The 21,706-nt window shown below is 39.6% G+C and overlaps 1 protein-coding gene and 1 long non-coding RNA gene across 4 annotated transcripts; one reads left to right on the forward strand and one right to left on the reverse strand.

Annotated features, from left to right (window-relative positions):
- Positions 1-127: 127 nt before the first annotated feature.
- impdh2 (IMP (inosine 5'-monophosphate) dehydrogenase 2) lies at positions 128-20,900 on the reverse strand. Of its 2 annotated transcripts, XM_004553997.3 has the most exons (15): positions 20,403-20,900; positions 18,766-18,814; positions 16,242-16,343; positions 16,081-16,155; positions 15,617-15,823; positions 15,434-15,521; positions 13,024-13,223; positions 12,566-12,656; positions 12,158-12,253; positions 7,461-7,532; positions 4,088-4,231; positions 1,989-2,133; positions 1,450-1,593; positions 724-807; positions 128-505 (listed from the first exon to the last, which is right to left on the reverse strand). In XM_004553997.3, exons 1-15 carry the CDS (start codon positions 20,498-20,500, stop codon positions 484-486), a joined length of 1,617 nt encoding a protein of 538 aa, XP_004554054.1. In that variant the 5' UTR covers positions 20,501-20,900; the 3' UTR covers positions 128-483. The 2 variants fall into 2 exon arrangements, with proteins under 2 accessions (XP_004554054.1, XP_004554055.1); XM_004553998.3 differs by lacking the exon at positions 7,461-7,532.
- Positions 784-17,725, forward strand: LOC143414243 (uncharacterized). 2 transcript variants are annotated; one of them, XR_013094739.1, is made up of 3 exons: positions 784-853; positions 15,188-15,238; positions 16,658-17,725. It is a non-coding gene; the product is annotated as an uncharacterized LOC143414243 (long non-coding RNA). The 2 variants fall into 2 exon arrangements; XR_013094740.1 differs by lacking the exon at positions 784-853 and adding an exon at positions 4,178-4,279.
- Positions 20,901-21,706: the final 806 nt, after the last annotated feature.

Raw genomic sequence — 21,706 nt, forward strand, 5'->3', positions numbered from 1 at the left:
GCAGCACATCCTTTTCTTTTCTCTTCCCTCAGGTAACATGAGAACATGCAGGGCACAAGTTACTAGATAAGGATTCTTTAAAGTTTTAGAAAAGTTGTTCAATTAAACAAAAACAGACCACAGCCACTTATGAAAAACATGCTTTATTACTGGACATTTTTCATCTTGAAATGGACACAGCAGGGTTCAAATACTTTGAAACAACATGAAAAGCACTGGATATTTTCATGACACAATCACCCGTGCACTTATTGAAATGCTTTAATTCAGTCCTTCACATTTAAAACAGACTATGCATAGATGACACCGGCAGGAAGACTAATGGATCACTGGAAGAGTGGAGTTTGAGAGAGGTTGATCTTTACAGACTACTCTAATGAGAAGTGTGGGTGTGCGTCAAATACAGCTATCAGATGATCTGGCAAGTAGTGTTTTTGCATAATGTCTGTTGGAAGGATTCTCCATCAGAAGACAAGCTTCTCCTTAAAAGAGACGTTTCTCGTAACTGTGGGAGAAAGAGTATGAGAAGAAAAGATCACACGACTTATCCACGATACTCCCTGAGGTTTCCTGTTAAGACAGACACAGCAGTAGCCTGATTACAGGCGCTAAAGAGGAAGTTTAACTGAAGGCTTGTGTGGTTGTGGTAAGACATGAAACTAGGAAATTTGAAGACCATGAAATATGAAACTGAGGAAAACCCATGTCTGTGTGCGTGTGTACCTGTGCAAGCTGTGGACTCCGCCTTCTTTCTGAGCTGATGTTGTTCTCTTTTCAAATTTCAGGTCTCCAGAGTACATCATGGCTCTGGAGAAGGAAAAAAGAAAACAGCTGTTAGATGACAGCAGAAATGGTGAGAAATTAAGTACAATATAAAACTTAAGGAAATAAAAATAAAGCTGGACATCAAATTTCTGTGAAATACAAGATAATGGCCAAGCTATAGAACTTGTAATACACCTGACTGTACTTGGTCAGCCACATCACACTAATGTGATTTACAAAATGTGTCAAGTACATCAGATTCAAACTTCGTAATGAATTCCTTTCCCCCCCCTATAACTGTCAATGTATTTGTCGTCAAAAACATTTCTGCAAAAAAAAAAAAAAAAAAAAAAAAAAAATTTGTTGAGCACCACTTTGGTCCCCGATCTTCCCCCACACTCTCTCCCAGCTGCCCTGTCTACTCCCTGCTGTGCTATCTGATAAAAGCAACCAAAAAAAAAAGTTCAAAAACCTTTCTGTATGATGTACAAATGAAAGTGTTTATTTAGACAGTAAAATTCATACTGCATATCGATCATGATTTATGCTTCAAATATCACTGGACATTTAATCACTTTTTTTATTGGCTTGCTTCTGAGTATTTAAACATTCATTTTTCTTCTCGTGTGGCTGTTTGAGTTCTCTCAGAGTGCAGCGTTAACTCTGACAGGTTTGTGTTTTTACCTGAGTTGGGTTAGGCTTTTAGCTCCGATGTCCTGGCAGGAGTGCTGAATGCCAGCGAGCAGGTAAGGAACAAACTTGTGGATGGAGCCTTTGTCCTGCACAGCTCCGGAAACACCCTGAGCGACTTTAATCTTATCGTTCTCACTGGGAGGGGAGAGGAGGGAGAAAGGAGTGAGTAGTGTGGAGAGAACCCCTTGTTAGGCAACCTACTGCTCACTGATAGCATATCAACTTCAACAGCCTGTTTAGACCAGTTTGTTCAGTGAACATCTTTGTAAGCTCGTTAGAGGTTGTCTATTAGATGAAGGTTTTTTTTTTTTTTGTTTTTTTTTTTAAAGTGAAATGCCAGCGCCATACTTTTCTAGCAGGCTCATCATTCTTTACCACCACATAGCAGTACAACAGCTGTGTTCTGCAAACCACTGAAAATGAAATGAGGAAGTGTTGTCTGCTGGGGAAAACTGGCAAAGAAAGGCCCAACAACGTGACAGGCAGACTGGCTGTGTAAGGTGGACAGCCCCTTGTTGTATTACTGATACCTGAAGTATCTGGTCTGGGACCCCAGGTTTTTGTCCATGGCGTCCAGGGAGCCCATGCCACGGTATTTCTTCAGCCTGATGCCATCAGAGAAGAAATATTCACCAGGAGCTTCACTAGTAGCAGCCAGCAGAGAACCCATCATCACTGGACACACAGAAAAAGAAAGTTACTGAAACATTTAACTCTATCATATATATAAAAAAAAAGTCAAAGATAAAATTGTGCCGAGATTACAACAATGAGGTGATTGATTTTTTTAAATTTGCTCTTTCCACAGTCAGACTTTACCTTCTCACTAACTGTAGGGTGCAGTTAGTATTAGAGATAGACCGAGCCGATATTACGTATCGGTCCGTTACTGACCTAAATTACTGGATCGGATATCGGAGAGAAATAAAAAACGTAATCCGATCCGAAGTATCACAAAATCACCTCACAAAACGCGCTACTTGGCGTAACCCAGCTCGGCGCATCGGAGCAGTATGTGTCACGTGACAGAGCGGCTGTTGTCTGCGAGACCTGTCGGCGGTCTGGTGGAGTATTTGGAGCCTCGCTACATGCTTCCTAACCGCGGCATTTCATCTCGGCCAAAACTATCCCAGAGAAGTAAAGCAAGTGTGTAAGTTCATGCCTAAATGTTTGCATAGTATTTCCACGTTAAGCTTAACAACTGATATATTGAGCCACAGCTGGACTGGCGATCGGAGTTCCATACTGAGGTGAAAAGGAAGCGATTTGTCCCGTACTTCAGCTAGAATTAAAAAATCAACACTACTTCTCTCATTCACTTCCCCTCCCTCCCCTGTTATTACTTCAAGCATGAAAATGATCAATGATCAGCTGATCGGCTTTTCTGCCACAAGTCCACTCTTTCTCGTTTGTTTATCGCCCACTTTGTGCTAGAAAGAGGAGACCGGCGGATAAACAACAGCAGCACGTTTAAGCGTGATAAGCTGCTGTTAGAATGTATTTAATATTACTTTCTAGTGTCAGCTGAGGTTTTGGTGGAGCCACGGCTGTAAAAGCTGCTGGTCACGATATCGGTTTGGATATGTGGTGAGAGGGAAACATGAAGATGGAACTAGGAGATGTTCTTACTAAATCATCAGAGCTGAGCAGGGTGATGGAGAAACAGGTTTACCTTTTAGGTGACATGAATGAGTTGAAGGGAAGTTATGAACTGTTTCTGAGAGACAAATAACACCAGGATCCTTTCCTACGTAGCTGACGGCTGGTAACTGTGCAGGGGCGGGTCTAGCAAAGTTTTGTCGGGGGCCAGGGGCACAAAGAATATTTTTCTTTGTTATGTCATTTAAAAACTTTGAATAAATAATTATCTGAATCTTACAACAAAAGTGGTCATCTGATTAAATGTATAGAAATCCATTATTGTATATAGTAACTAGTAAGTCTAATATACACTTTAGTAAGTTATAGTACTTTTTCCTTTGGGAAGGTACCATCTGTGCAGTCTGCAATTCTGTTGAAGAAAGATGCTGAATCTATTTAATTATTGTAGAAAAATAAGTGATTTCTGTGCATTTGTTTTACACTTGCATTAAATTAAAGTTGATTACATCGATTAAGGGGCGGGGGGTGGTTCTCTAATATTTTTTCTGGGAGTTGGCAACCCTATTAGTTAGGTAGGCAAGTACTCTTTAAAATACCAGAATAGGGAGGATGGTGTAGGTTTAAATTTATTAGATTGATCAGTGTTGCTGAACTATAACATGTTTTGGGTGGAGTGTATTTTTTGCATACAGGTATAACAGAATAGCTTCAGTCTCTTGTTTTTTTTAAAACTTGAGTATGAACTTATACAAAATGCAGCAAGATATTTATAAAAAAAAAAAAAGAAATCCGTTATTGATTACAAAATACGCTATATCGGATTCATATCGGTATCGGCAGATATCCAAATTTATGATATCCGGTATCGGACATTAAAAAGTGGTTTCGTGCCATCTCTAGTTATTATGTTGCATCTTAAAATTCTTTAATCAGTTCTTCAGTAATAAAACAAGAAGATAAAAATCAAGTTTTTCTTTCTCGTTCGACATGGCTTCAATGCATGTTCACCTGATGATCAAATCCATACCTGTGGATGCTCCAAGTGCTAGGGCCTTTGCGGTGTGGCCAACGGTCTGGATGCCGCCGTCAGCGATGACCGGAACGCCAAAACGCCTGGCATACTCTGAAACCTTATAGACAGCTGTGGCTTGGGGTCTGCCACATGCCAGCACTGTCGAGGAGAGAGGAGGAAAAAAACAGATGAAGGTGGATTAAACAGGTACAACTGAGAAAGGTGCCCTGTAAAGAACCTCTGTACTACTGTAAATACACAACTCGAGCCAGATGCACCAACTTGTCTTGACTAAGCTTGATCCTGAGGTTTCAGCTAATATGAGCCTTTTAAAAATCTTATGCAGCTTGAAACCACCAAACCAAGCACAACTCAGCTATCCACATTAATGTATTGTGAGTAAACCTAGCAGTATGCGCCATCTTGCTAATGTGTCCTTTAGCAGCAAGCTCAGGCTGATAAAACCTTATGAAAAGTAATTTTGTCATTAAAATAAAAAACAAATTGAATTCAATTCAATCTGTAAACAATGTAGGGGATTGCTTCAGTCGGTTATTTAAAAACGCAGAATGTTGTCTTCAGTGACAGAGGCTGTGTGATGATGGCCAACATTTTTACTTTACACCTGCTCTTCACTTGTTGTATGGAGAACTAGCTTTAAGCTTAAGTGGTTGAAGTTGCTTAAAAATCAGCCGATAACACCACGGTATGACATATTTAGCTAAAGAACTGGCCTCAGTTTGGAAGATTCAGCTTTTCCATCATTTAGCCATTGTTCTTTCATATGTCTGACAGTTTGAGAAGGCAAGAGGAAAGAAATCTCCACTGACTAATAATAGGACAAACTGTTCAACGTTTAGAAAAAAGAAACAAAGTGAATGAGCAGACAAACTGGGAACATGTCTGTTATGTTTGTTAAATGTGAAAATGAGGAAGTTAAATTTGTCACATCAGCAGAGAAATACCACACTGCTCTAAGAATCAAACTCTCATAATACACGCTGCCTGTAGCTGCAGAGGACTCTTCAGTGGATTTCAAAGCCATTTTTCAAAAGATCAACTACTCTAATATTAAGCAACAGAAGTAAAGTGCCAAAACACAAATATCCCAACATTCCAATTCCTTTTATTAAACCGCTGAACTCGTCATTTCCTTCCAACTCAGGACTGCAAGGTACTTACCAGCACTAATGATTCCAGTGTTTCCCCACACAGACTTTAGTTGGGTGGGCCAGCAAGGTATATTTACTGCCAACCAGGTTTTGGTTGTTCAATCTATCCGGGTTGCCGTTGTTGCAGCCCTCGATATCAATCAGCTGCATCCCGCTACAGAGGATCTCGGACTCTATCTTGGACTGCAGCTGGCGAAGAGAGTGCTTCTGCTGCAAGCTGGAGAACCACCAAAACCACAGCCTCCAGCAGGTGAACAACTAGAAAAACTGCCAAGCTCACCAAGGCTGCGGAGCGGAAGGACTCATGTCCCCAGCTTAAGACCAAGACGAGTAAAAATCTAGTGCTCAATAAAGTGGCAGTTCTTTAATCTGATTATGTGGGGAAATACTGGATCCCTATTTATTTTCTACTCTGCTTCTATTCAGTGAAAAACACAAAAACGTTTCAGAGGGAACTGTTATCATATGCAATGGCCGTACTCTAAAACAGTGAAGCTCAATAGGTTCAAGCTACAAATCTTTACTATTCTACTCTGTTTTGACTCATGAAAAGCAGGGTCAAAGCAGAAACGAACCCACAAAGCAGGTGAGTGCAGATTAATTTTCAGCCAAAAACAGTGGCAGCGACTTCTTTAACATCTTTCCCCACATTGTAGACAAAGGTGATTAATTCTTATCATTTATATCCTTAAGCAAAGTCTGTCCCAACCAGCACACAAACATGACCACAAGTGCTGAACAGAGACACCCTGTGGTAGCTAGTCACACCATCTAGTAATCCTCTGCTTTTTATTTTGTTCCAATGTTAGGAATGTGTGTTAGACATGGATGAGACGCCTAACACAATAAGCAGTGGCCTTTGAACCCAGCCACTATCTCACCAATAGTATCTTTACATTTGTGTCTCAATCTGATGGCTTCAAACAGAAATCAAAAGGTCAGGAAAGTGGGTGGAAGAAGAGCAACATTCACTCAGCATTAGGGATGGGTATCGTTTAGGTTTTATCCGATACCAGTACCAAACCGGTACTTTTGAAACTGTGCCGGTGCTTAAAGAATGGAGAACACAAAATTGGTTCAAAAACCTCTCATGTTCAGCTGGTTTTTTTTGTAAAAAAAGATAACAATGTTAGCCTTTTCTGCAGCTATAGGGGATTTATGGTATCACTCTTGGCTGGAAGTGATACCATACTTTTTCAATGGAAAAAAAAAAAACAAACTGTCCAAAGACCTCTCGTGTTTAGCTGTTTTCCACTTTTTCTTTGGTCATTTTAGCCTTTTTGGCCAGGGTGAAGGGAGAATCTGCCATCAAACAAGAAGACAGCCGCATGTAACTACGAAGGTGTTTGCTAGTTCACCTTACATGCATTAATTCAATAACGTGGTTAGTTTACACACAGACAACATGAAGCTACTCACGCAGAGAATAACGGCTGCTGCCATCATCATCCGTCATCATTTCTGCTACACTGGCAGGGCTAGGGGCCAGGACTCTTGGGGTTTTTGGGGGATGTTGCTAACTCCGGGTCCGATAACAGGCAACCCACGTGCAGTAGATGTGCACGGTGTGAGGTCTCGCAGCAAGCTATCAAAAATGGCGCATTTCTTGGCTTTTAACAAAATGCTATATGTCGCCAGGTGTTTGATCAGATTCGAGGTGTTACCTCCTTTGCACGGTATCACCTTAAAGCACTTGTTGCAGGCTGCTGAGTTTGCATCTTTTGCTGTGAAGTACAGCCAGATGTTGACCGCTTCGCCTTGGGCATTTTTAATCTGTAGCTCTGCTCTAAAAGAACGTACGTACCTGGGCCCGCCTACTGCGCTTGCAAAGATAAAATGATTGGCTAGAATCCAAAGTGTATGACATCTCAGGAAGAAGAAAAAAAGCACCGAAATAAAGCACAGAAATGTGCGCTGCTTTTCGGTCTGGTTATTACCGTTTATGTCAGAACCAGTGCCATAATGGCATCGGATACCAGTACCCATCCCTACTCAGCATAATCGACAAATTAGTGTGGACACACGAACAAGCAAAAACCCCAAAACCCCAAAGGCCAACTTCTAAAACTCTAGTACACCTACAGATGCAAAGCTGAACCCCAATTAATGCAGCAGGCTGTGGGGGTGGGTGGGGTGGGGTGGGGGTGGGGGGGGGGGAGACACACTGTGATGATGGAGCCAAACCGAGCCTAGTGCACACCAGCAGGGGAACTTACTGGAGTATCCCGTAACAGTGGTTGGGGTTTTGGGGCTGTGGAGCTTTATAGCTGGTGGTACACTGAGGGGAGCTGACACACGCACGCACGCACCAGGATGAGAAGTAGGGGAGAGAACAGGAGGCAGACAGAAAGGAAGGCAGAAGGTAAGAAGATGGCAAGATGAAGATGATAGCAAAACAGAATACAAGCAAAAGGAAATGAACAAGAAATGCCTAATGATATCACAAGAATCATAGTCAACATAGAGACAAGTGCAGTCAGAAACAAGGAACAGAGAGAGCCTCACTACAGCAGACAAACAAAACTCATAAAAGTGACAGACTGATTCAGTTATAACATTTAAACTGAGTTTAACCCTTTAAGGCCTACCATAGAACCAAGTCCGCCAGAGCTTATATTATATTTTTACATGCTGTGGAGCCATTTTTGGGAGCATTTCAAGTTGCTATACATCAATACAACCATTATAGCCCAAACTTTAATAATATGTCTGCATTAGGTGCATAGTAATTACATAAATTGCAAAAAAGTGCAATAAACTACAAAAAAATTGAAAATCGTTTGTTTTTTTAACATATATTTCTAGTTAGAGAAATTTAAGAGGCTCATCCCTCAAAACTGTAAATACAAAAAAGTTGCACAAACTAGTTTCCCACCACAGGAAATTTATTTTGAGTGTCTTCATAGTTTTATTTTTGAAATACACCAATTTTTATACACTGCAGGAAAAACGAAAATAAATATTATAGTGCAAATTTGCAAAATAACAGCATATGCATCAAAATAAACTATTTCCAGCAGTGCAATATGAGTCCTAAGCATCCCAGAAACGACACAGAAAGTCATAAACTCAAACATAACTTTTTAAAACACAAGTATAGGCTCATAAGGCCCCGATCGTAAAAAAACTACATTTCCGCAAAATGACGTCACTTCCGGTTTCGGGCAGGTCATGCGGTCATGTGATAGTTCGCGCTGATGGACGTAGGAAGTGTTACAAACAGCTGATCGGATCGGCGAAGCGTGTTTCTGGAATATCATGTTTTTGTTGCTGCAAGTGATTTTTATGCAGTTTTTGCAAAGCTATATGTGGGAGGAAACTGTGACCTAGGACAAGCTGATGGCATAAGATGTAAGTACAACTCCTCCGGTTTCATATGCAAAAAAAATTATTGCGCTAGCTTACGTGGTTGCAGAGCTACCGGGATTTAAAAATAGTTACGCAAAATGGAGCGTGCCCGCTCCGATCGGCTGTAAAGGGTTAAACAAAAAGCTTTCCTCATTTCCAAAAGGCAAACAGTCAGGATTAGAGCTGCAGCTAGCAATTATTTTATATTCTCCATATTCTATCAATCATTCAACCAATTAATCAAATAAGTAGTTGTCTCATTAACAAAAATATTTTGTAATTATTTATTTACAAAAATAAATCATTAGAAACATAGCAATATGTATGTATGTATGTATGTATGTTTAACCTTTAAGCCTCTATAGGAGCATGTGCTGTGTGCAATGAAGAAACACGAGCACATAAAAATTCTCAGATTTTCTGAGGCCCTGTGCTTTGATACTTTTTCTGCTGCAGAAAGCAGACCTTCAGATGAGTGACGTTAATAATAATAACAATAATAACAACAACTACTTATAATTCAGTGTCCAAGCTAATAATGCCAGGTCAGTGGCTGAGAGTTTTAGTGGCTTGTATATTCTTAGTGGCCTATATATATTAAGAAAAAGCTTTCATTTGTATTCATATATATATTGGTACAATTTAAGTCGTAATTTATATTTTATATTAATCTAAATCTGCAGTATAACGTCACTTTAGTCTTGAAATAAATATGCTCTAGTACACCCCATACCCCCCTTTAGACGCACCCCTGTTGTTGCAGGTATTGCTGCCATATAAAGTAGGACAGCTGCTGTCAGCCTTCTGCAAGCTGCCTTATAAACATACCAGGTTCAGTCAGTCTGCACTCGTACGCTTTTTAACTTCTGTAGCTTTACTGTAGATTTTCATTGTAGCACCGCTGTTTGTTTTACACAAAGTTTGCATTTCTTTACATTGGAGTTTCCTGATCAGCTCGTACGTTTTTGTTTTGTTTTGTTTTTTTAAATACCAATTATAGAATTTTCTTATCTAATCTAGTTTGACATATCAGGCCCAACAAAAACAAAACAAATAAAAAGGTATAAATCAATACAGTTCAAGCCATTAACATTGTGAAGCTTTTGTGGAAACCAAATTAAACAGCTTATCCAAACCAATCCCCATCCCAAAGTCTAACCTAATATTTAAAAATAAAATAAAAATAAAATAAAAATGTGATACTCAAAATTAGCCAGGTGCAAATGTTTTCAAGGAATTAAAATAAATGATAAAAGGCTGCTGCATCTATAAAACCTCACTAGCATACCCTCTGAGTCTGAATTGGATCTTTCAGCCAAAGTGATGTAGCTGGAGGGTGAAGAGCTTTCGAGGAACACTAAATTCTATGATGTGCCAACAAAAAGTCCAGTATGATTGAAGTGTAAGGCAGACGAGTTAAATCACAGAGAGGTAATACATCTGCCGCACAGGTCGAGGTTGTCAGAATATACTTTAGATAGTCTTGATTTTGACAAATACAATCTACAGGGTGGGCCATTTATATGGATACACCGTAATAACATGGAATGGTTGGTGATATTAAAGTCCACATTAGTATATGTGAGAGGCACATTAGTATATGTGAGAGGGCAAACTCCTCAAGATGGGTGGTGACCATGGTGGCCATTTAGAAGTCGGCCATCTTGGATATAACTCTCCCCCCCAAATAGGAAGAGGGCCATGTGACACCCACCCTGTATTTACTGTCTTAAACTAAGTAAGGAAGAGTCTTGCACATGAGGATGAGGTATGAATACTATCAATTACTTTTTCCAAGTAATCTTCCCCAAATTTAAGACCCAGTTCCTTTTCTCAACTGGAAGTGATCTTTTTGGTTGAGTAATTGCCCAGTGCAGTAATGAAAGTATATATTCATGAGATAAGAGCCTTACTGTGAGACTTCAACTCATATAAGTCCTCCCACAAATGCTTGGGGGGCTGACATGGAAACTCTGGGGAAGCAGAGGATGCAGTGTGTCTTATTTGAAAACAGCTGAATAAATATGAGGGCAAATTGTACAAAAGACATATCACTAAAAACTGAGAAAACTGTTGTCTTTCCAAAAAAATAAACAAATAAATAAATAAATTATAATGAAAACATTGACTCCTTTTCTTGCACATATATGAAAGGAAGAGGGGGGCTGATTATTACAGATTGGGGTCAGAGCAGAGGCAGAGACAAAATTAAGGTGGCACTGGAATTGATACCAAATTTAAAATAAATAAATAAATTTAAAAAAAAATTTCCACGGAGGCAATTACAACAGGGTTATCACAACAAGGGATTAAACTTGATATGCACTCCTAAATACTTAAAGCCAGAAAAAGTTAGACGGAAAGGTAGCTCCGTTTTGTCTAAGCTCCTGTGTATCAAGGTTTATGGGAGAAAGAGACAAAATTTTAAAGTGATTCCATAATAGCAGATAGGGGAGTCGTTGGATTTGTAACATAATAATAATAAATCATCTGCATATATAGCAATCCTGTGCACTATGCCACAGGATTGCACTACACCACTACAAAGACGTTCTGAGAGGTGGCTGAGAGAGGCTCTACTGATAAAGTGAAAAGTAAAGGTGAGAGTGGGAAAGCCTGCCGTGTAACAAGTTTTAAGTAAAAGAATCTCAGTCTTAGTACAAAAGTGATGCTAATGGGGTGATGCTGATACTCTTCACCAAATCAATAAAAAAGGAGTGTATGAAAAGCAGGCTAGATTTAGTATCATGATTAAAGAAATAAATGAAAAATAAAACAAATACAAAAAGCTAAACAAAAACTGAGGAGTACCTCTCACCCCCACCCACTAGGCCCCATTCCCCCAAAAAAACAACAACTTCAACTTTCTAACCCAAACTCCTGCTACACAGTAATAGCAGCTCCACAGAACCATAACTTAAGTACTAAATAGATGTCCCAGTGTAAATAAAACATCTCAATGAACATTAGTTTAAAACCATAATCATGTACTGCATTGTCTAACTTAGAGGACAAGTTCACAAAGGATGACTTAAAGTCCACTAGCACTGCAGCTTTATGCCCAATTTGAGTAATCAGTGCAGAAACCATAATAATTGATTGTTATTTTCTATAATAAAATGAGGCTGCAGCATAAATGTTTCACAGCCTATGATGTACAAAGATGATCAGACATCAGATAGTAGAAAGGGTCAGAACTGTCAACAACAGTTACCCCTGAATGCAACAAATTGTCAAACTAAGCAACTGGAAATGCTCACGTTTCCATCAGGAATCTCATAAAGTACACAAAAATACAGAATTAATTGTCCTTCAATACGATATACTACACAGGGTGAAAGTTTAGGTTTCCATTCTTGGTTTGGTCCGTGCTTTAGGATTCAACAAGCAAAGCAGACTTTAAGTACTGTTTATTGCTGCAGAAGAACTTTACTGCTGCCATTTTGTAGCAGAAGCTGCTACACCATACAGATCAAAGGCTTCAGACTGGTTTAGAGCCGTTTTATAAAAGGAAGCAGGAAGTGATGTGCCTGTTGTCTGTACAGTTTTGCCTTCAGTCACTCACCTTCCTGCGTGATGCAGATGGAGCCGCTGCCCATCCCCACTCTCAGTGCATCCACTCCTGCATCAATCAGATTCTTGGCCTGAGCTGCAGTCACGACTGCCACAGACCGGGTGAGACACAGAGGAGGGGAAAAAAAAAAAACAAACAGTAATTTTCACCACAAGCAACAGATCAATGAGCAGCAAATACAATCAAAGACATGAATGTTCAACACTCAAGCCCACTGGCTGTGAACAAATGTAGGATGTGTCGCTCCCCCTTTGCACGATACGCCTTTATCATGGACCATTCTGACAAGTGCATACATAGAAAACAGCATCCATTCTATAGTGAACACTTTCTTTTTAGAAAATACTTTCTCTGAATACTTTACATATGAAAATATTAGTGTGTGTAAAGTGAAGTTACCATTGCCACCGATGACCTGCAGGTTGGGGTACTTTTCTTTAATATATTTGATCATATTGATCTGGAAGATCGAGTTGCCCTGAGAGGAGTCCTGGAGGTAGAGAGATGAAACATAACATGATCTTCCCATTCAAAGACATGAAGACTCACCCAGATTGAAGATAACCCCTTAACAACAAAAAACTGTGTATTCTAAACAATAATTGGCAGGTCTACTCTGTCCTTCATCCAAGCGACTGCTTTTTCTTTTCAGATTCCATGGTTATGCACACTGTTTCATTAAGTGGTTTTAGTTAAATATTTGTCAGTGGACCAAGGCAGGTCTCTTACTTGCATGACAAAACCAAAAATTGGTCCCAGTTTAAGCCCCGTCCCCAGTTTCAACACGACTTAATTTACCCCCAAACTCTGCACCTGAAACATTCCATGCCTTTAAAAAGCACATTAGAAGTCCTTACTAGTACAACCGCATCCACTCCGCTCTGCACCAACAGGTCCAGTCGGTACTTGTCGTCATCGTGTGTGCCGATGGCTGCACCACACAGCAGCTGTTTCCGAGAATCTTTGGAAGCTAAGGGGAAGTCTCTGTTCTTCTTCAAGTCTGTGCGAGCGATGATGGATACCAGGGACCCCTCTTCATTCACTATGGGCAATTTACCTGCAGGAGGAACCAAAGGCATGAAAGCGTGCTCATGCTGTGCACTTAGAAGCAGCTTACCCTGTTCCTTGGTACATTTTTCCCCCATCATAGGGCTTCGTGATAATAGCCAAAATTATGATCACGATTATTCAGATTTTTGCGCCAAAAACTTTTATTGCACTGTAATGTAAACAGAGCACTGCTTTAACATCAACACAACAGTGTTGTGCTACATTCCAACTAATGTACAAATCATTACAGAAAAATAAAACTGATCCTCATCAACTAAAGTCATGGCATCTCTTGGAAGAAAAATAAATCATTTTATAAACTTTACACAAAAAACAGAATACTGCTGTCACTTTTACACTGCATTATATTCCTATTAAAAATCTTTGCAAAACAATAAGACGTTTATCCATCTCACCTAAAGACAAAATAGTCTCATTCTACTCACTGTACCAGCATGACATATGTGAATAAAATTTAGCAAAGAGAGCCCAACAGATACAAGATTTTTAAGAGCAATAACAATATTTCTACTCTATATTTGGCGGTTTAAAAATCCAACATTGGCTGATTTTGTTTTTCCCCTTTCAGACACATGAAACTGATTCCCATAACAATTATTATGTGTAGTTATGATCATAGTTTATCCTTACTGAGAAAATAATGACAAAGCAGTTTAACAATGGTCTTGTTTTACTGTCACTACAAGTCATGGGTTACTCATTTACACTCTGCAAAATTCTGCTTAGATCAGCTTGTTCTTAGGTGCCCCCAACAAGGACGTTACAAAGTGCCCTCTGGTGGACAAACAGTGCAACATTAACATTAACATGGCGGAAAGTTGTTTTTTAGTTTTTACAATTTCATCTATCAGCCAGCTGATATATCGGTGGAGCTCTAGCAGAACACAGTGGCTGTGAGATCCCATTTGTTCCCCCTTCCACAGTTTGTTTACAGTGCAGCTCTATCCCACATTGAGAAAATAATTGCATGAGGGGATAACATATCTTTTGTCCCCTACACTGACTAGACAATGCAGTTGTATTGGTGATTTCAGTGAGTCTTTGTAACCCGGATAGATGTGCTGATGGACTCCTCAGGTTCACCTTTTATGGATGTCTGCACTGACACTGGATAACGTGAATCATCCAGTGTTAGCTTAGACAATGCATTTTCCCCCCCCCTCTGCCTTCATGAAGTCATTTTACCACAGTTAGTAGAGCAGGACGATATGACCAAAATTATTTATCACCATATACATGTGAAAATTTGCGATAACGATATAACTGACGATATAATTGACACTAGACAAAATACTTTACAACTCCACAACTTTATTAATGCAAAAAAAAAAATCTAATAAAAAAAATCAAAAATCAAAGAATTGATTTTAAGTGTGCCGTATTTTAAAAACAAAAAACAAAACCCAAAAACAAAAAAAACCCACAGTAATAACGACAGCCCGCTAGCATGCTCTACCAAAAATAGTGCTTTGTTGTGTATCTGACGGATGAAAGCTAAACCAATTCCACACCACTGAAGTTGCAGCATTTTTACAAACCAATTCTGGTTCATCTGTTTCATTCAACGATCTGCTTTCGCCCTTCTCATTCTCCGTCGCCGCCATGCTTTTTCCGCCATGTGCGTATGAAATCAAAGGCACTGCGCATGCACGTTTTACCCATATTCTATCGCGATATTTCATTTTCTTATCATTGCCCAACATTACACCGGTATTACCATGAACGGTATGATATTGCCCAGCCCTAACAGTTAGTGAAGTGTTTTCAGGTGGTTGAAGAAGTTAGTTTGTTGCTTTGCAGATCGCACTAAATCTAAAGTATTTCCAAACAATGGATGAAGATCTGTTTAGAATAACAACCTCTTTGCCTTTTGCTGTGCCAGACTTTTGCTATTTGTTTTGACTGTTTGATATCTGTTGTTTATCTGTCTTTGTACTGTTTCTCATTCAGAGTACATCCAGGAAACTTTAAGCTGCAGCATGCAGGAAACAGCTGTGACTGGTATGTGCTGGCACACCGTCAGGCAGTGATTTAGGGACTGCTTTGTGTTCAACCAGCAGGGCACACATTCACATTAACAGTCAATCATGTTCCTGCAATTGTGGAAAGCCAAAATTATGATCAAGGACAAAATCTGATCAACTGGCCCAACTTAATCATCATATTATCAGGTCTTACACGAAACAACCTACACACCTTTCTTACTCCTCTGGAGGATTTCATTGGCTTCTTTCAGAGTCACCCCAGCGGGGGCAACCACCAGATCATCTCGCTTTGTCATCACCTGTGAGAAAAATATTACAAAGGTTTCTAAGAAAGTGTCTCTAGAGCATTTTGAGATGTAAATTTCAAGATCAAACCAATTTTTTGCATGCCCACCTCACTCAGTGGAAGGTCGTGGTCCTCCACCTTCAGAAAATCGATGTCTCTGGATGAGATGATGCCCACCAACTTGCCGCCCATTTTGCCGTTATCTGTGACAGGGATGCCACAGAACCCATGGCGTGCCTTGGCCTGGAAGACATCCCTTACTCGCTCGTTGGGGCTCATCACCACAGGATCTGTGATGAAGCCCTGCTCATATCGCTGGAGAAGGAAGGGGAGGAAGGAAATGAGGAGGGGGAAAAAACAGGATGGGGATGTGGAAAAATAAAGATTGAGCAAAAAAAAAAAAAAAAGGAGCGGTGAAAGGAACATAAAGGAATCATTGCCTATACTCTATAAGCTGGGAAGCAGACAAATACACTGCTCTACACATGCACACAAAAAAGACACGAGTTAAGAAAGATGAAAATAAACATGCATAAAAAAGACAAGAGACAGACTGAACACAGAATCACTACCTTGACTTTGCGAACTTCATTAGCCTGGAACTCTGGAGTGCAGTTGTGGTGAATGAAGCCTATACCACCTGTTAGCTGCAAGAAGAGATAACACATGCGTGTGCCTGAGGATGGCCAGATGTGATGACAGAACAATAAATGCCTTTGGTTGTTATACTCACTGCCATAGCGATGGCCATGTTGGCTTCAGTGACAGTGTCCATAGGAGAGGAGACGAAGGGGGTCTTCATGGTGATTTGTTTGGTGAGCGCCGATGTCAGGTCCTACATACACAGAAACACTCAGTTTAACCTTTCAAGCCTCACACAGTGGGGTAAGCAGAGGTGGAAATATTTAACCAGTTTCAGTTTAATGGCTGTGACATTACAACGTCACATTTTTTTGGACATTAAAACACTTGACACTATGTATCAGTTTGTTACAACATACCAGCACAAAACATGTCATGTTTTTAGACATGTTTTTAGAGTGACACAGAGTTTTTAGACTGTGTGTGTTTAGATAGTTAAATATTTGGAGCGAAGAAAGGCAACTAAACAGATTTATGAATGGCACTGACATTTCTTTCAACTTACAGGACAATCATGTCGTCTGAGGTGTTTCACCACCATCTGACTGTTTTCCAGCTGAGAGAAGTACTTCTACTTACAGCTATGCTTCAATAGTATGTGTCAGTAGGACACAACATACTGTTTTTAATCTGAGTGACTGTGGAGTAAATTTAACATGTTCTCATGGTGACAGACAATATTTTTTTTAATCTTCTGATACAAACTATTTTTGACAAAGTGGACTAAATGCTCAGTTTCAATTAAAGCCACATGAGAGATGCAAGTGACTTTTATCCTTTTTGAAATACATTATCCATTACTTACTTTTATTTTAATAGACATTTGTGCATAACTCTTGAATTATGCCCAAAAACCTGTTTTGTGGGGTCATGTTGACCGTAGGCCTCCAAACTCTAACAGTCCTAGTAAATGCTTGCTCAGTGAAATGCAAGAGCAATGCATCAGTCACCCTAAAACTAAAAGAACATAAGGAATGCTTATACAGCATATCTCAACATGCTGAGCCACCTAAAATCACCATAGAAGAAATTCCTTCGTTACAACAGTCCAGTCCAAACATGAACACACCAAAACTAGCTGAAAAAAGAAAAAAAAGAGAAAAGAAAATAGTTCAGAGCTACTGTTTAAATGTGCATTGTAAAAAGGATGCATATTAACCAAGTTACACATATATTTGGTCAGACTGTTGCTTTCTATGTCAATAACAAAAGGAAACTGCAGCTCTGACACAAATGTGGTTATGATGTTGCATGAACTAAGTCTAAGATGAACAAGACAGACTCCAAGAGCGCAAACCTCCACCAAGGCAGCTCACTCTCTAGCCAGTATTTACTTTGGGACTAGAATTGTGTGTTCTATGTATTCATTTTTCTCCTTTGTTCTTTTTCAACGTACTGGAGTGTGTAGTACAGTAAAAACAAGTGCAAAGTGCATGCTTTTGGTTTTTGCACTGTTGAAACCCATTTTAATATACTTCACCTACTTTTGAGAATAATTGTGTTTTTATGTGACTATAGTACATCTGTAACATTCATTGTACGGTTTGGTAAAATTAGTTTAACTGTTCAATAATAAAGAGCAAATTAAAAGCTTTAGATCATGAGCTTTTGCTTAAAAAAGAAAAATGTATTCAGGAATGCTGCACATGTATTCTAATTGTTTTGTATTAAAACAGTTATAACCTGTTATTGTACTCTACAAAAAAATGAATCACTGTACTCAAAAATATCCCAAGTCGACAAAATGTTGCCTGTCATTTTATGTAGCTCTAGACCTTCAGATCAATCTATTGAGCTAGAAGGAGAAGTCAAAGGACAAATGTGACATAATTTAAATCTTTATAATGTACTTGCTATATGTTAAGAATACACACCACACTTGTAAGAATCATAGTTTCTAAGTTATAAGGCTTTTTGTCAATTTTCAACCAACAAATCATTAAGACAATGACTAAGCTAATAACATGACCCCACTCTACACCTCTGCTAAGAACTCATTCGATACTTCTACAAGTTATTGTGTTTACAGAGAGAAGGACAAAAAGTAGAAGTAATAAGATAAAAAGAAGTAGAAGTAACTTAACCACCTTAGAGAAATGGTCATTTCAATCAAACACACTATCAGATTTCCTGCCCCCCCCCGACGCCTTTAACCTTGTGAGCCACGGTGCTGTATGGGTTTATGCTGGTGCAGCCTTTGGTGACATTTCTCAGAGCACAACATTCAAGAGCAATAAACACAGGCGTTTCTCTGCTACAACCTTACTTGGTCTGGTATGACCAGCAGCTCATGAAGGCTAAAGTTAGTAAACATTAGATAGGTGTGCCCCCACCTCGGTTTGCCAGTTTTGTAGTTAGTTGGTATCCCCTGAACGTCACAGTGACAGCATTTAGAAAAAGTTACAGAGTCTCTTTAAAGTGAAAACAAACTGTGCAATTTATGGAAGCACTGTGAGATAACATTAGAGATGGGAGGCACACAGCTCATAATCCTCACTCTCACCTCATATGCTCCCACCCTGAACATTATCCAGCTTGGATTAGTATAATACTACAACATCAGCTTTAACCAGATTTTGCATGTTGGCAATTATTCGTCTGTCGACTCAACTCACCACTTGATCAGCAGTGAAGTCAATGTAGCCTGGCAGAATCAGGAAGTCACTGGGGGAGAAACAAAAACAGTTAAAGTAAAAGAAAGTTTAGATCTTTTCAGCCTACAGTTCTGAAGCTTCCTTTGAGATGTCAAACACTTTAACCCCCGATGTCTGACTAAACTGGCTTCACTCCAAGAGTTAAAAGGAATAATACACTAATTGTAATTGTAAGTATTTTTTGTAAATAGTGAACATGACAGGTTAAATATTGAGCAGGTGATTTTTAAGCTCAGAAATAGTTATGGCATTTGAGAAAAGAACACATCTTATGCAACTGCAAACTGGACATAACATGAATTTCTTGGACGGGGATCATCAGTGAGTGTCATGTTCACAAGACTGCATACATGGAGCAGAGTAGAGGCAAAGAGGCCCAGAAACAGACTAAGGGTATGAAAGCATGTTAATCCATGCGACCTGAGAAAATGTGTGTCATTAAGCCACAGCACTTTATTATGCATGAACAGCATTTAAAATCGATTAAACCTGGGGTTCCAGTGGGTCAAAGGATTCGCTGATACAGCTTTATTTTCTTACCCATTTAGGAAAAAAAGAAGAAACACTAAAACACAATTTGTTTGCTTTCCTTTTATTTTGTTTGTAATATATAACAGTTTTGAAATCTTTAATTGCTTAAAAATTGTTTTAATTCATCATTGGATTTTGGATTGCTTGGTCACTGGTTGGTTGTCAGAAATAATTACATTCAGATTTTATTTTTTATTTTTGGGGGGGGGGGGGGGGGGTAGAAAAAGCTGAAAAGTTTCAGAGTCATCTTGTGGATGATTTGATAATCAGTGAATCAGATTCTTAGTTTTCCCTGCTGAGTAAAAAGCAATTTCATTAAAGAATAAACAGTTTTGTTGTGCAGAGGACTACCGGGCCGACGTTCTAAATATAGCCAGGGTCCACAGGATCCAGCTTAACAACACAGGACTGCATGAGCCAGAGCCTAAATTTAGGGCAAGTGTGTGCACCGAAGGACTGTTCACCCCTCTAATTTCCAATAGGCTTCAACTCAGATTGGTCCAGTATTATTAGCTGTGAAGGGCACCAGTGATCCTTTGACGCACAATGCCCGATTTATGAAGTGAAAACAATTAAAATTTATAGAGACTTTCAAAACCTCACTGAACAATTTTGCTGGGATTTCCCTGCTAATACATACAGCTGCACAGTTACACAGAGGCAGTGGATTCACCGTGAAACGTTCAATCCTGCGTACAAGGCAGATTTTCAAAAGGCGCGAAATTTAAACAGCGAGTTCATATGCCACTAGATTTGCTTGAAAACAAAACAAACAACGCAAAACACAGGCACACAAAACAAATTCTTGTTCTTGAAACTGACTGCATTCTGGGAAATGTAGGATCCTCTCTTTTTTGAGGGGGCGCTATCCCCGTTGAGCTAAAAGTAAGCCCTAGCAATAATGCACCTATTATACGATAATAAATGCAACAATTAAGTAACACCCTGATTTTCGCTTCATAATATTAGTAGAATGTCTTGAGAAACATGAACCACTTACGTACAAACTTAAGTAGCCCAACTTGGCCTGCTTACCAGGGATACAGGTATAGAGATAAGGTCCTTACTTGTATGTGAGTCCGTCTCCTCCGTTGAACAGCTGCTGTCCCGTCAGCCCGTCATCGGGGACGTAACCGGTTTGCCCGCTGATCAGGTAGTCCGCCATGCTGTCCAAACAGCCTTCACCAGTCCTCTTATCAGCCTTCGACTGTAAATAAATCACCCTAACAAGCTGCCGAGGTGCGCATACAGAAACACAAAAACACTCTCTCAAGCCGCACCGGCTCAGACACCGACAACTTTCCTCTTTCGCGCCGCGAGCTGCTCTCCTCCTCGTTCAGTTACCCTTCAGTGCGTCGTCAGGCTCCTCCGTGCGCCCTCTTAGCAGCCTGAGCATGTGCTAATGAAAAGAAGAGGACCAGAAAACGGCACCGTGAGAGATATTCGCTGCTTTTTCGAGCCTCTTCAACCTCAACAGACAAGTGCTCATGTTCTCTCTGCAGCTAACTCCAGCACGTGCATCACTCCCGTCTGACAGCGTTTCCGACACTGCCGTCACATCCGGAAGATCCGCCCCCTCATATATATTATTTCATTGCTGTAGAATTTAATGAAGCTCCTCTTCAGTATTCATACAAAGTTGTATTTACTCTCATACTGGTGACTTGTAGACCCTTTGAAGATAACACACAGATTTCTGACATTTTTAGGGCTCCAATGCTGCTTAAATCCAGCTGCACTGATTTCTGTTGTGTTTCTAGTTTGTTGCCTACAGGGTACACTGGGAGATGAAACATAGTATGGCAAGGTTATCCCAACAGAAAATAATTATTTCAATTCATATTATTTAAATGTAATGGTGTCTAACAAGGCTGGAGTTTACAAGTTAACGAGTGACACATTAAATGCGGTAGCGTCTTTCCCAACCTTTTTTTTTCCCGAAGGTGTTCAAACCAAAAGAGTCCCCAGGTATTCTGAGCACCTTTTAAAAGTTCCAGGTGGCAACAAGAGTTGCTAAGGAAGGACATGTTAAAATAAATGCTTAGACTACAAGTTGTAACCTATGGTGGTTACATATTTTAAATTATTACAATAGTAACAAAATGTATTCTTTAATCTGGTAAGTTTATTCGTCAAGTTGACAGCTCATACAACGAGCTTGCTGGTCAGTTAGTAGTCTATAAATGACTGGGGTTTTAAAATTAACTTGATCTCCAAATCTTCTTATCTTACTGTAAGCTGCACTGGTATAGTGGACAAAATTGATGAATTTCATAAAGCTAAATGAATCTCAGCTAATCTGAGCTCAATCATCAGCCCCACACACTGTTGTAAAGTGAAAAATGTGCCTGCTCCAAGTAAACACTTGAGG

The sequence above is a fragment of the Maylandia zebra genome, linkage group LG20 (assembly GCF_041146795.1).
Source record: "Maylandia zebra isolate NMK-2024a linkage group LG20, Mzebra_GT3a, whole genome shotgun sequence".
Classification (NCBI taxonomy): domain Eukaryota; kingdom Metazoa; phylum Chordata; class Actinopteri; order Cichliformes; family Cichlidae; genus Maylandia; species Maylandia zebra.

Coding starts and splice junctions, on each gene's coding strand:
- impdh2 (XM_004553997.3), bottom strand. CDS start 20,500: ATGGCGGACTACCTGATCAGCGGGCAAACCGGTTACGTCCCCGATGAC. Junction 12,254..12,565: donor GCAGGTCATCGGTGGCAATG/GTAACTTCACTT, acceptor GGTCTGTGGCAG/TCGTGACTGCAGCTCAGGCC. Junction 808..1,449: donor AAAAGCCTAACCCAACTCAG/GTAAAAACACAA, acceptor TTCCTTCTCCAG/AGCCATGATGTACTCTGGAG.